General features: G+C 35.0%; 1 protein-coding gene across 1 annotated transcript in view; it reads left to right on the forward strand.

Annotated features, from left to right (window-relative positions):
• Positions 1-15,419, forward strand: part of CEP162 (centrosomal protein 162) — a 90,218-nt gene that overhangs the window by 15,109 nt on the left and 59,690 nt on the right. The window contains exons 6-9 of the mRNA XM_082856042.1: positions 1,925-1,992; positions 7,440-7,552; positions 9,178-9,208; positions 11,757-11,873. Coding sequence (XP_082712168.1) covers positions 1,925-1,992; positions 7,440-7,552; positions 9,178-9,208; positions 11,757-11,873 — 329 coding nt within the window. The remainder of the gene's footprint in view (positions 1-1,924; positions 1,993-7,439; positions 7,553-9,177; positions 9,209-11,756; positions 11,874-15,419) is intronic.

Genomic DNA, 15,419 nt, shown 5'->3' on the forward strand with positions numbered 1-15,419 from the left:
TATATAACAGGCAAAATTTAAATCTTAGTTTTAATTCTATTTTCTCTTCATTATTTTGGTCAGGGGTAGCTTACGTGTGTGTGTGTAGAATATGATTTATATATACATATATATATATAGGCTGGAAAATGTTGATGTGTATTTGAGAACCTCTAGAGATCTGAAATTTCATGCATGAGGTACTTTTGAAATGAGTAGCACATTGCCAAATAGACCTAACTAGGAAGGTAATTTATTAAGTGATTTTCCAGAGGTAAGATCAGTAAGAGAGTCCAGCCTGGTAGCTATTATAAACTCAGGGGAAACAGGAACAAAAAGGGAAGGAGGAACCAGGGAGCAAAGACCGATTTGGTTTGTGTCCTCCCTTTGTGTATGGTTGACCCTAATGATTATTAGGGGACCTCGTTTATCCTGGAAATTCTACTAATTGACTAAGCTGGTGCCTTGTAAGTGCCACAGACCTTTGGCATTCTCAAGACTTCTTTGAAACCTTATATCTTTAATTTCCTCAGTTTCAGTTTTCCATTTAATTTTTTAAGTTATAAATGGAAGCCAGATTACAATTTTAAGCTTTTAAGAACACCAAACTATATTTAAATTAAGGATCAGGAGACTCATAGCCTCTGGTCATTAGAGTGCCTGGTCTCCTCAAGATGCTTATTTTCTTGGACAGTGGACAAAGCAGTGACCCTTATGAACTGTGTCTGAGATTTTTACCCTACTTGCAAGCTGACAAGTCAGCCTGCCAGTTTTATGAATGCTGACAATAGACACAAGATTCCTGGGTCAGAAACAAATGGACTTTATTTCTCATCACAAAAGCAGGACCTGAGGGTCACGTTTATTTGCCTTAGTTTCCCATGCCCCACAAGGTTCACGGGGTCCATGATGGCTGTTTGCCAGTGCAATGGGTTGCTTTACAGGAGAGGGTCACTGAGCTTGGGGAATCTTTGCTTTAGAGTAAGCGGAAACAAGCCTGCTTTGGAGGCAGAAACATTGCCTTATCTCTCAAAGTTGCTCAGTGCACACAACCCTGAGAAATGACCTAGGAAGGAGGGTCTGTGCCTTGCGTTCTTGGCATACCCAGCAAGAACACCTAGGGACCATCAGGGCCCATGGTGGTTGCCTGTCCTAACAGTGACACAGATTAAACATACACAGGTTTGCTGGCCACAAGTTTTTGCCCCTTTGCAATATTTCTTAACATTTCTTTGTTCTTAACGATATTCTTAACTACTGATATTTCTATGCAAGAACAGCCTAGTCAGAGTGCAGTAGTGTATTGAGTATGCAATGGTATTTTCTGCTAATTAGAGTTTATAGTTTCTTGATCTGCTAATGATCTCACTAAAGCCATGGTTGGGGGACTGAAAAAGGTAGAACTGATTCTTTGGTTTGAAGGAAGGCAGTATATGAACTAATATATCCAATATAATTAAAAGTAGCTCTCGTCACCTTGCTGAGTATTTACTGGCTCAAGGCTCTCTCTTTCAGCTTCCATTTCAGGATGAAATTGCTTCTTAGCATGTAAATGCTGATTCTGGCAGTTTTTTTCTGGTCTCCACATAGACTTCACTGATTCTTACAGCTTGTGGTCAGTTCCTAATCTTTAGCATAGAGAGGCTGGCTGGGCCCTGAGAAATGTAAATGCACATATTTATGTATAAAATTGTGTATATTTGTGTATAAAATTAAGAAAATGGCATTTTTTTCCCCTTTGTATTACTTTGGCAACTACAATTAGTCTTAGATCCTTTATTTTCGAAACATTTCCCTCATAGCTTCCAAATTTTTAGCTTTTGCTAGAACAAAAGTACTTGAGAAGAAATATGTAATGTTAGAGGTTTTTAAAAAATATACACAAAATATTGCATGGTAATGTATTATTAACATGTAATACTAAATTAAGTAAATATTTTTCCAGTAATCAAGCTAATGTGGAACTGACTGAAGATAAACATGAGGATGAATCAAAACATGAAGAACTGGCAGGTAATTTCAATGGTTCTAAAATTTACAGTATTTGAAAAGATAATATAGCTTTTAATAAAGACATTGATAAGAGAAAAATGAAAGGAAAATCATATTATCTTGGAAAGAGCTTGAACAGGTAGAGTGAGTTGCCTACAGCACAATTAGAGCTACTAAGAAATTGTTGTAAGTGCAGGACTGCTTCATTTGTTGGGAGTGGGTAGTGGATCCATTTGGAAGACAGAAAAAGGACTTTTGTGCTAGGACCAGAAGAATGTGTGCAGTCAGGACAAATACCTCCAAAGCATGGTGAGGGAGGTGTGTATTTTTCCATTGTTTGACTTTTAATGTGTCTGTGTTTCTATATTTTAAATGGTTTTCTTTTGGTAGCATATAGCTGAGTTTTGCTTTTATATCCAATCTGACAATCTCAGACTTTTAATTGAAATGTTTCTACCCTTTGCAAAAATATATTCATTGGTATGGTTATTTACTGTTTTGCCATTCATTTTTTTATCTTCCCATCTTTTTTTGGTTATTGCTTTTGTGCTACATTTTATTGGATTGAGTATTTATACCATTCCATCTTAACCCTTCTTTTGGGTTGTTAGTTGTACTTCTTTGCTGTATTTTTTCCTTAGTTGCCCTGTGATTCACAATATGCATCTTTATCTTACTAGAGTCTACTTTCAAATAACATTATACCACATTACATGAATCTTAACAGTAAACTTCCCCCAACCTTTTTGCTATTTTTGGCATACATTTTTCTTCTACATGTCTTAAAAACCCCACAATACAGCAGTATTATTACTATTATCATTATTATTATTGCTTTTAACAATCTGTTACCATTTTAAAAAAATTTTAAGGGAGGTAAAAAAATTTATACATGTGTAAAAATTTCTATTTATCCATGTATTTACCGTTCCCAATGACTTGTATTTCTTTGCATAGATTTGGGTTTCTTTTTTTTTAACTTTTTATTTTGAAATGAATTTTAAAAGTTTATTTTAAAATTAAGATATAATCGACATATATAACATTAATTTCAGGTGTACAACATAATGATTTAATATCTATACATTGTGAAATGAGCACCATAATAAGTCTAGTTAACATCTGTCACTTTACATAATTACAAAAAAATTATTTTTTCTTGTGATGAGAACTTTTAAGACTTCTTCTCTTACCAACTTCCAAATAGTTGCTATCTAGTATTATTTTGAGTTTCTATCTAGTATTATTTTTGTTCAGCATGAAAAACCTCCTTAACTTTTCTTGCAGTGCAGGTCTACTAGGGATAATTTCTCTGAGGTTTTGTTTATCTGAAAGTATATTTTGCCTTTGTTTTTGAAGAACACTTTTGCTTGATATAAAATTGTAGGTAGTTTTTATTTCTTTGAGCACTTTAATGATTTCATTCTATTGTCCTCTGACATTATTTCTCATGAGCAGTCAGTGGTAATCCCTGTTATTGTGATTTTGTGTATATATTGTCTTCTTTTCCCTCTTTTCCAATTTTTCTCTTTAGGCCAGTTTTGTGGCAATTTGATGAGGATGATCTTGGTGTACTTTTCTTGTATTTATCCTGTTTGTTTCTTGTATTTATCCTGTTTGGAGCTGGTTCAGCATCAATTGATTTGTGAATTTATAGTTTCCATCAAAATCAAAAAATGTTTTTGCCATTAATTATTCAAATATCATTTCTGCCACCCCTTGCTTTCTGATCCTAATTACAAGTATGTTAGAAAGTTAAATTTTGTCCCACAGGTCACTAAGACTATTTCATTTTTTAAACCTTTTCTCCTCTCTGCTTCAGTTTTTATTGCAGTGTCTTAAGTTCACTGATTTTTTTTCTTCTTTTCTTTAATGTTTTGTTAATTCATTGAATGATTCTTTTTTCCTTTGACTCTTTTTTTGGATTTGTTTCTTTTGGATTTGTTTTTTCATCTCTTTAGTATGTTTCCAAGTCCCCAACATTGAGTATATTCTGCTGATCCCAGTATTTGTTCATTTCTGGGTCTCGTTCTGTTGGCTGCTTCTTCTCCTAGTTGTGGTCACTTTTTCCTCCTTGTAATTCTAGTAATTTTTTAACTGAGTGTTGAATATATTATAGATTTTTTACATTGTTTAGTGTCTGGATCTTGTTTTCTTCTTTTAAGGAGTATTGAGCTTTGTTCTGGCAGATAGCCTGATCCTTTCAAGCCTTTTCTTCTGCTTTGTTAGGAGACGTCAAGAGGATCCTTACTTAGTCTAGCAGAGTTTGACCCTGCTACTCACGCACAGCCCTCCTGAGATTTCCACTGAATGCCCCTACTGGACAATGAGGATTTTTTCCACTTAAGCTGGTTAGAGCTTCAGAATCTCCTTACCCTGTGCGAACTCTGGGAACTGTCTGTCTAGCCTGCAGCTTCCCAGTTATTCTCTGCTCCAGCTGCACATACATGACTCAGTATTCAGGAAAGACTCCAGGAAAGATTCAGAAATCTACTCCATGTAGATTTCTAGTGCTCTATTTCTGCATCAGTACCTTCTCTCTTTATCACTCCCCTGCAGCTTCTAATCACCTTGTCTTTTCTGTACTCTTATCTCTGTATCCTTAACACAGTGAGACCTTCCTGATCTCCTCCTCCCTGCTCAGCGCTCCAGGATGTACATACCTTCTAGTGAACGTAGGGCTCAGCTCACTTGTTATCTTTCTTGGGAATCATATTTTTGTGCTATCGATTGTCCAGTGTCTGAAAACAATTGTTTCATATATTTTGTCCATTTTATTCATTATTTACAAAGTCCTTGATATCCAAGATGGTAGAGGAGAAAGTCCTCTAGATTGCATCATACTTAAATTAAAATTCACAGCCAAATTTTCCAACAGAGAATGAAAAATGTCTAAAATGTATCTTTTAGATCTTTTACATTGAGAATTGTTTACCTATTTTCTGTTTACGCAAATAATCTTTTCAAAGTTACAAGGGTATGGAATATAATAGTAGAAACATATAACATGTGTAACATCTTCCTGTCAAAAGGTCAGAACGATAAAAATTAATATTCTCATTGTTTCCCAAACAGTGTGAAAGAGCTGGATATTATTGTCTCTGATATTTTTCATATGAGAACCACCTTTTCAGTTGGGTTTTATTCTTTCATTTTTATATAAACTTAATTTCCCTTGGTGTTTCTTTCAGAAGTCTCTGATATGCTGTTTTCCTTTCTGTTATTTCTTGTTCTGTCTCATTTCTCTCTGTGACTACCAGTGGCATTTCCTTCTTGCTTCAAACCTAGTTTAATCATGACAAATTCGTGAGGAGGAGATTGGTCTTTTATATGTTGGACAATAGTATTTGCCTACAGACTATTCAGTTAGTAAGTGCAACTAACAAAATGTAGTTTTGAAAAATGCACATTAGATTAGGACTTTTCTTAATCAGAAATAATATTTGGCTTTATTAACTTTCAATTCAGATTAAGTGCAACACAAGCTATAATAATACTAACAAAGATAATTACTACTGCTAAACATAATGGCTAACACTGATATATACTACATATTATATAACACTTTAACTGTTAATCTCCTCAGCAACCCTCTGAAATAAGTACTATTATCATCCCTACTTTACAGATGGGAAAAATGAGGCAAAGAGGGTTTGTGACCTGCTTTTGGTTCTATAGCTGAAAACAGTAGAACCAGGAATTGAATCCAAGTCTTCTGGCTCCTGGTCATGCTCTAAGCACTATACCACACTACCCAAACTGTTTCTTATACTGCTTCTTTGCAGTGACACAAACGCTGCATCCCCCTCCATTGATTTCAGATAGTTCCCAAATCCCAAGTAGTTGTCTGAGTTCATTGTCATACCCTCCCTTATCTCCTCTCTCCTTGTTTATCATCTTTACTTAAGAAAGACTAATCACTGAGGTACTTAAAATTCAGTGATTCCCACTAGAATATTAGGATCTTAATCATCTGATATTGGTCCTAGCATCTAGAATTTGTCTAATACAAGGTAATTTCTCAGTAACTGTTTTGTGAATTGAATTATGTCTACTGATATTTAGAAAATCCCAGGCAGTGTTCTTTCTTATATAGAAGAGAAGGAAAGGTGTGCTTCTTGTCCTCAGAATGTAGATATTGATGTAGTTAACCAACTCACCTAGCTTATCTACCTAAGTCACAATACCCATGCTGTTCCACCATTGTATTCCTTATGAACTAACATGGAGATGTTTCTGTAACTAGATCTCACAGAAAGCACCTCTATTTAACTTAATTATTTTCAGACTTCCATTTTTAATTGCATTCAAGTTGTCCCCTCTCTTCTAAGAGAAGACTGAAGGATGGCCATTCCAGAAGCAGACTCTCTTGTACCTCGTGCAGTCTTTCTCCCATCAGGCCATCCTGTCTCTGAATGTGATCTGACTTTTGAAATACAAATAAGATTATGAATGATCAGTTCCACTCTGAAAAGGCTATTCCTGTTCTATAGCCCACAAATCTCAGTCAGTCCTTTGATTTAATGGCTGTAAACAACGAATTAAAAATTGATGAAGAGATCCTGGCCAGATAGTGCCTGCCCACCTTTGGCATAAGTAGCTTGATGGCATCATATTAACATGGACACACCTTTCCCTTCTGCTACAAAGCCATTGAGATATAATGTGGGACTTTAGCTGAGAAGTGCCCAGGATTAAGAAACAGTGGAGGGCTTCCCTGGTGGCGCAGTGGTTGAGAGTCCGCCTGCCGATGCAGGGGACACGGGTTCGTGCCCCGGTCCCGGAAGATCCCACATGCCGCGGAGAGACTGGGCCCGTGAGCCATGGCCGCTGAGCCTGTGCGTCCGGAGCCTGTGCTCCGCAATGGGAGAGGCCACAACTGTGAGAGGCCCGCGTACCGCAAAAAAAAAAAAAAAAAAAAAAAAAAAAGAAACAGTGGAGGTCATATAAGGCTAGTATTTACCTGAGGGAGGGGTCAGAGATAGATCTTTCATAAGAACTGCTTAAGGGTTACAGAAGAGATACCTATAAAGACAAAAAAAAATCAACTTAAATAAATAAGCAAAATCCAACCTTTTGTTTAAGAGTGTCAGGATTTCACAAAAGTGCTCCCTTTTATAAGTAAGCAATTTTGAGATTTTTGTCTTTAAAAAATCAAGTAATTGAAGTTTTTTTTAAAGATATAAAATTTCTTGAACAGCTCTAGAAATTTTCAGTTGGTTAATTATACAAAATATTAAAAATGTAAAACTGATAACTGTTTGAAAGTACAAAAATAAAACCCAAGTCTTACGAATTGAATTCTCTTTAAATCTTTGCCCAAAAAAGTATGTTCTTCAAGGTATCTTTATGTTAACATTTAAATAAATTACTCTTATGCAGACTTCTTTTGGAAATCAGTAATATTTTCATGGAATTTGACTTTTTTGACAGTATGATCCTTGTATTTTTAAAACTATTTTCTTTAGAAAATTATAGTGATGATTTTGAAGATGAGGATATTGATGTACCTTTGACTCCTAAAGAAGAGACTAATTCCAAAGAAAATTCCAAATCAGAAAAAATAAATGTACCTAAACAGGTATGTATCAATTATATGTTTGACAGTTTGGAAACTTCTTTCATCACCTTAGCTGACTGTTGCTGTATAAAGAGCTCAAAATACAGAGTTCTTTATAGTCTAGCTCGTTGTAAAGTTATAGGTCTCTTAATACTCAGATGTTTTCTTAACTCAGGTGTAAATTTAAATCTTAATGAAATACATGGCAGTTGATGATTTTCTGAAAGATTTCTTTTGGCAAGTTTCCTTAAGCTTTAGAAATTGAAAACTTCATTAAAATCTCAAATCTAATTTTTAAACAGGTATATTAAACTATACTTTCCTTTGGTAGGTCTTGTCCTTGTGAAGTGCGATACATAGCTGCCTCAGTATTTATGCTAATAGTGACATTACTGCCTGAAACTTACTGGGCTAAGATTGTAAACTAAACTATTCCATTCACATTAAGTGTTGTTGTACTCTAATTCTCTTGTTTCTCAGTTCTTACCAAGAATTGGCTACCAAGACTGGCTAAGGGTACTACTCCATATTGCCTGCCAGACAGAACTTATCCTTGAAGCTACCTAATAGTAACCAGTAGGATAATTACTATATGTTATATTGGTTTTGATCTGGATACAGTCTCTTTTGCAACTGTATGTTAGGACTAGATGTTTTGAACATATTTGAAACCATAGACTCTAAATAAAATCAGGGATCACTTTCTGGGTATTAAGAAATACTCTTATTTTTTAATTTACCTAGTACTTTTCCTTGGTATCATTATGTCACTCAGTTTGTGGGAGAAAAGAATATGACCTTAGAAATACATGAAGGTTAAAGTGATCTGATAATTATGCTTAGAAAGTTAATGGGATTCATACTTGGAATATGGCAATTACAATACTTTGTATTACAGTAATTTCTACTAGAAAAATAAATAGGTCAGTAGAGGGCACAATAGTTTGGTATATTAAGAAAGTATAGTCTGTATAAAAAAGTGTCCACCTAAATGTGGAAGCCTAGTAGAGAGCCGTCTGAGTAAGGGTCAAAACAGGAAGGAATGAAAGCTCTGCTCTTATGGGTGGATCCTATACACTGCCTATCCAAGTGGAGAATACAGGTGACACAACTAGAAAACTTACTCTAAGGGAACCTATAATTTTGACAAATTTCAACTATCTTGCCATTTGATGGCCTGCCTTTTTTGAAGATTTTGTCTCAAAATGTAGATGAAATGATGAGTGCAACTTATATTTGATCATTAATTTTGATCAATAGGGAAAATGGTGATATTATAATAGCAGGAATCTTACGTGAACTAGCCATGTTATCTTGGAGTTCGAAAAGTAGGAGAATTTCTGAGCAAGGTGGATGAACAAGTGGCATTGAGATACTTTAAACAAGGCTTATAAAGGCCTGAATTAATTGCTGGTAATCACCAAGGTTCTGAAGAGACTTCTAGACATTCTCTCACAGCTACATTCTCTAGTCTTATAGAATTGTCGGTGAATGAGTGTGATGAAAGAAATCTAGAAAGCACGTTTCTTGATCTTTGCATCATGGAGTAAAGCACTGGCTTTCAAATTTTGTTATTCTTCTGCATTGCAGTCATTTCGTGTAACTTCAGTTTCAAATCATGTAACTATTTTCTTTTTTTAATTTAGGAAGAAGAGAAAACTGGCATGCTGGCTAATGGTAAATATATATATTCATAAATTTTCATTGGCGAAAAATTGGTCTGTTCAGAATTACATCTAAATAATTCTGAATAAATTACTATTTTTGTTTTTAAATATTTTCTGATGAATTAAACTTTACACATTTTCTCAATAATACGTTCCTTATGCCTACCTTAAATTCTTCCTGTTGTATTTAAGAGTACTTATTTTTTAAAAGCCCAGCATGCCTTTATGGATAAATTGTACCAGACATTCAAAGATGTATTGATATCAGTCCTTGTTAAACTCTTCCAAAAAATACAGGAAGAGGGAATTTTTGCAGACTCATTCTGTAAGGCCAACATCACCTTGATACCAAAACCAGACAAATATTCCTCAGGAAAACTACAGAAAAGCAATTCTATTTACAGTGACATCAAAAAGAATATAATGCTTAGGAATAAATTTTATCAATGAGGTAAATTATGCTTAAAACTATAAAACATTGAGGAAAGAAGTTGAAAACACACAGATAAGTGGAAAGATATTCTGTGCTCATGGATTGGAAGAATTAATACTGTTAAAACATTCATACTACCCAAAGTGATCTACAGATTGAGTGAAATCCCTATCAAATTCCAATGATATTTTTCACAGAAATAGAAAAAACAATCCTAAAATTTGTATGGAACCACAAAAGACCTCACATAGCCAAAGCAAACTTGAGAAAGAGCAAAGCATGGAGGCATCACACTCCTTGATTTCAAAATGTATTACAAAGCTATAGTAACCAAAGCAGTATGGTACTGGCATAAAAACAGACATATAAAACCAATGAAGCAAAAACAAAAGCAATGAAACAGAATAACCCAGAAATAAATCCATACATCTGTGTCACCTGATCTTCAACAAGGGTGCCAAGAATATACAATGAGGAAAGATAGTCTCTTCAATACATTGTGTTCAGAAAACTAGACATCCACGTGCAGAAGAATGAAATTGGATCCTTATCTCACGCCACATACAAAAATCAACTCAAAATGGATCAAAGACTTAAATATAAGACCAGAAACTGCAAAACTATGAGAAGAAAACATAAGAAAAAAGCTTCTTGATGTTGCACTAGGCAATAATTTTTTGGTTATGACCCCAAAAGCACAGACAACAAAAGCAAAAATAGATAAATGGTATTACGTTAAACTAAAAAAGCTTCTGCATAGCAACGGAAACAACAGAGTGAAAAGGCAACCTATAAAGTGGGACAGAATATTTGTAAACCATGTATCTGGTAAAGGGTTAATATCCAAAATATGCAAAAAAACTCATGCAACTCAGTAACAACAAAAAATTAAAAGTGAGCAGAGGACCCAGATAGACATTTCTCAAAAGAAGATATATAAATGGGCAAACAGGTGTATGGAAAGATACTGAAGTTCACTAATCATCGGGGAAATGCAGATCAAAACCACAATGAGATATCACCTCACACCTGTTAGAATGACTGTTACCAGAAAGAGGAAAAAATAAGTTTTGGCGAGGATGTGGAGAAAAGGGAACTCTAGTGCACTGTTGGTAGGGATGTAAATTGGCACAGCCTTTATGGAAAACAGTATAGAAGTTCCTGAAAAAAATTAAAAATGGAACTACCTTATTATTCAGAATCCCACTTCTAGATATATATCTGGAAGAGATATCTGTACTCCCATGTTTATTGCAGCGTTATTCACAGTAGCCAAGGTATGGATACAACCTAAATGTCCATCAACAGACAAATGAATAAAGAAGATGTAGTATATATAATATTACACATGTATATGTAATATGTATTTACATGCGTAATATTTCGCTTTAAAAAAAGAAAGAAATCCTGCCATTTGCAACAACATGGATGAATGTGGAGGACATTTACATGAAGTGAAATAAGCCACATGAAGAAAGACATACTGCATATTCTCACATACGTGGAATCTAAAAATGTCAATCTCCTAGAAACAGAGTAGAATGTTGGTTACCAGAGGCTGGGGTTGGGGGATATAGGAAGATGTTGGTTAAGGGGTACAAGGTTTCAGTTATGCGAGATAAATAATGCACAACAATGTGACTATAGTTAATGTTGTATACTACTTGAAACTTGCTGAGAGGGGAGATATTAGGTGTTCTCACCACATACACAAAAAAGGGTAAATGGATATGTTAATTATCTTGATTTTGGTGATTATTTCACAATGTGTATGTTTATCAAATCAACAAGTCATAGATCTCAAATATATACAATTTTTAATTGGCGATTATACGTCAATAAAATTGGAGGAAGAAAAAATTTTTTGTTAGTTTTTGCAGGCCTTTTGCCTTTTACATATAAACATAAATTAGACTTGTATATAAGCATAGATATGTGTTGACGTAAGCCTACTCTGTTGTATATAAGAATAAAATGCTTCTTTTAGACCTATGATTATGTATTCTTTATATGTAAACATTTATCTTTGTTTTTATACAGATTGCATACAATTTAAATATTTTGTTTATGGAACCATACAAGCTTCTCTATATTCCTAATATTTTTTTCTTTTATGTTATTCCAGTAGTGCTGCTTGATTCATTAGACTCTGTTGCAGAGGTCAACCTTGATGACCAGGAGAGAGCAACAACTAATCCAGAAGCACTGCCAGATATGACTGATAATGAAATGACAGGAACAGGTAAGAGGGACAAAGTAGCTGTTCTCTAAATATGTAATATTCTATGACTAATTGACTTCATTTTTAGGGAAATGTATGTGATATAATATATGTCATAGTTATATCAATAAATTTGACATTTTTTATTGAAGTATAGTTGATTTACAGTGTTGTATTGTGTCACTGCTATATTCACTGAATACAGCAGTGATTAAATTGTGTGTGTGTGTGTGTGTATACACATACACACGTATGTGTGTATATAACTTTTTCAGATTCATTTCCATTATAGGTTATTACAAAATCTGAATATAGTTCCCTGTGCTATACAGAAGGTCCTTGTTATTTGTCTATTTTACATACAGTAGTGTGTATCTGTTAATCCCAAACTCCTAATTTATCCCTCTCCCCCCTTTCCCATTTGGTAACCAAAAGTTTGTTTTCTATGTCTGTAAGTCTGTTTCTGGTTTGCTAATAAGTTCATTTGTATCAGTTTTTTAGATTCTCCATATAAGTGGTATCATACGGTATTTGCCTTCTCTTTGTGACTTAATTCACTTAGTATGATAATCTCTAATTTCATCTATACTGCTGCAAATGATGTTATTTTATTCTTTTTTTGGCTGAGTAGTATTCCATTGTGTGTGTGTGTGTGTGTATACATCTTCTTTATCCATTCATCTGTTGATGGACACTTAGGTTGCCTCCATGTTTTGACTATTGTAAGTAGTGCTGCTATGAACATTGGGGTGCATGTGTCTTTTTGAGTTAGAGTTTTCATCTTTTCCAGATACATGCCCAGGAATGGGATTGCTGGATCATATGGTAACTCTATTTTTAGTTTTTTAAGCAACCTCTCTGCTGTTCTCCGTAGTGGCTGGACCAGCTTACATTCCCCCCAACAGTGTAGGAGGGTTCCCTTTTCTCCACACCCTCTCCAGCACTTATTATTTGTAGGCTTTTTGATGATGGCCTCATTTTAGTTTTGACTTGCCTTTCTCTAATTAGCAATATTGTGCGTCTTTTTCATGTGCCTTTTGGCCATCTGTATGGCTTCTTTGGAGAAATGTCTGTTTAGGTCTTCTGCCCATTTTTGATTGTGTTGTTTGTTTTTTTGATATTGAGCTGTATGAACTGTTTGTATATTTTGGAAATTAAGCCCTTGTCAGTTGCATCATTTGCACATATTGTCTCCCATTCTGTGGATTGCTTTTAGTTTTGTTTATGGTTTCCTTTGTGTACAAAAGCTTATAAGTTTGATTTGGTCCCATCTGCTTATTTTTGCTTTTATTTCTTTTGCCTTGAGAGCCTGACCTAAGAAAACATCGCTGTGATTTATATCAGAGAATGTTTTCCTATGTTCTCTTCTAGGAGTTTTAAGGTGTCATGTCTTATAAGTCTTTAAGCCATTTTGAGTTTATTTTTGTTTATGGTGTGAGGGTGTGTTCTAACTTCATTGATTTACATGAGGCTGTCCAGCTTTCCCAATACCACTTGCTGAAGAGACTGTTTTTTTCTCCATTGTATATTCTTGCCTCCTTTATTGAAGATTAATTGAACATAGGTGTGCGGATTTATTTCTGGGCTCTCTGTTCTGTTCCACTGATCCATATGTCTGTTTTTATGCCAATACCGTATTGTTTTGGTTACTGTAGCTTTGTAGTATTGTCTGAAGTCTGGAAGGTATGCCTTCAATTTTGTTTTTTTCCATCAGATTTGCTTTGGCAACTCTGAGCCTGTTGTGTTTCCATATAAATTTTAGGATTATTTGTTCTAGTTCTGTGAAAATGTCATGGGTAATTTGATAGGGATCACATTAAATGTATAAATTACTTTCAGTTACTAGTATGGCCATTTTAACAATATTATTTCTTCCAGTCCAAGAACATGAGATAGCTTTCCATTTCTTTGAATCATCTTTAATTTCCTTCATCAATGTTTTATAGTTCTCAGCATATAAGTCTTTCACTTCCTTGGTAAGATTTATTCCTAGGTATTTTTTTAATACATTTTTAAAACAGATTGTTTTTTCATTTTCTCTTTCTGATATTTCATTGCTAGTGTAAAGTAATGCAACAGATTTCTGTATACTAATCTTGTATCCTGCTACCTTGCTGAATTCATTTATTAATTCTAATAGTTTTGGTGTGGAGTCTTTAGGGTTTTCTATATAGAGTATCATGTCTTCTGCCTGTAATGACAGTTTTATCTCTTTCCTTCCAATTTGGATCCCTTTTGTTTCTTTTTCTTGTCTGATTGATGTGGCTAGGACTTCCAAAACTATGTTGAATAGAAGAGGTGAGAGTGAGCATCCTTATCGTGTTCAGATTTCAGTGGGAAGGCTTTTAGCTTTTCACTGTTGAGTATTATGTTGGCTGTGGGTCTGTCATAAATAGCTTTTATTATGTTGAGATATGTTGCCTCTGTACCCACTTTGGTGAGAGTTTTTATCCTGAATGGATGTTGAGTTTTATCAAATGCTTTTTCTGCAGCAGTTGAGATGATCATATCATTTGTCTTTTCTTTTGTTGATGTGGTGTATCACATTGCTTGATTTGCATATGTTGAACCATCCTTGTGACCCTGGGGTGAATCCAACTTGATCATTGTGTCTGATTCTTTTTATGTATTGTTGGATTCGGTTTGCTAATATTTTGTTGAGGATTTTCGCATCTATATTCATCAGAGATACTGGCCTCTAATTTTCCTTTTTGGTAGTGTCTTTGTCTGGTTTTGGAATCAGTGATGGTGGCATCATAGAATGACTGTGGGAGTGTTTCCTCCTCTTCAGTCTTTTAGAAGATCTTGAGAAGGATCAGTATAAGTTCTTTTCTGTATGTTTGGTAGAATTCCCTAGTGAAGGCATCCAGTCCTGGACTTTTGTTTGCAGGGCGTTTTTTTTGTTTTGGTTTGGTTTTTCGTTTGTTTTTTTTTTTGCAGTACACGGGCCTCTCACTGTTGTGGCCTCTCCTGTTGCGGAGCACAGGCTCCAGACACGCAGGCTCGGTGGCCACGTCTCACAGGCCCAGCCGCTCCGTGGCATGTGGGATCTTCCCGGACTGGGGCACAAACCCGTGTCCCCTGCATCAGCAGGTGGACTCTCAACCACTGCGCCACCAGGGAAGCCTGGGAGTTTTTTTATTACAAATTTTATTTCAGTTCTAGTGATTGGTCTGATCAAATTATCTATTTATTCTTGATTCAGTTTTGGTGGACTGTGTCAACAATAAAATTTTCAGTCTCATATTTGCTACTATATTTAACAACTTAAATAATCTGAACTTGCTAATTGTGACACATAATGCTAGTAGGCTGAGTAAAGTGTGTTTTAAGATATATACTTGTTAATAAATGAATGAATGCTGTTGTTACAAGGTATAGTACTGTAGATGAATATTGACTCATTTTCTGCACCCCACCCCCCCGAGTGTTCCATTAAATTTGCCATGCGTCAGAGAATTGAGACTTCGGTCTTGTGCGTTTCCATAGTTCCCTCTGTGTAGGCAAAAGCTAGATCACATCCTAAAATTCTGAAATGTCTCGGACCATCTAGACTTGACTAAAGGT

The sequence above is a fragment of the Leucopleurus acutus genome, assembly GCF_964270905.1.
Source record: "Leucopleurus acutus genome assembly, chromosome: 15".
In the NCBI taxonomy this organism is placed as follows: Eukaryota; Metazoa; Chordata; class Mammalia; order Artiodactyla; family Delphinidae; genus Leucopleurus; species Leucopleurus acutus.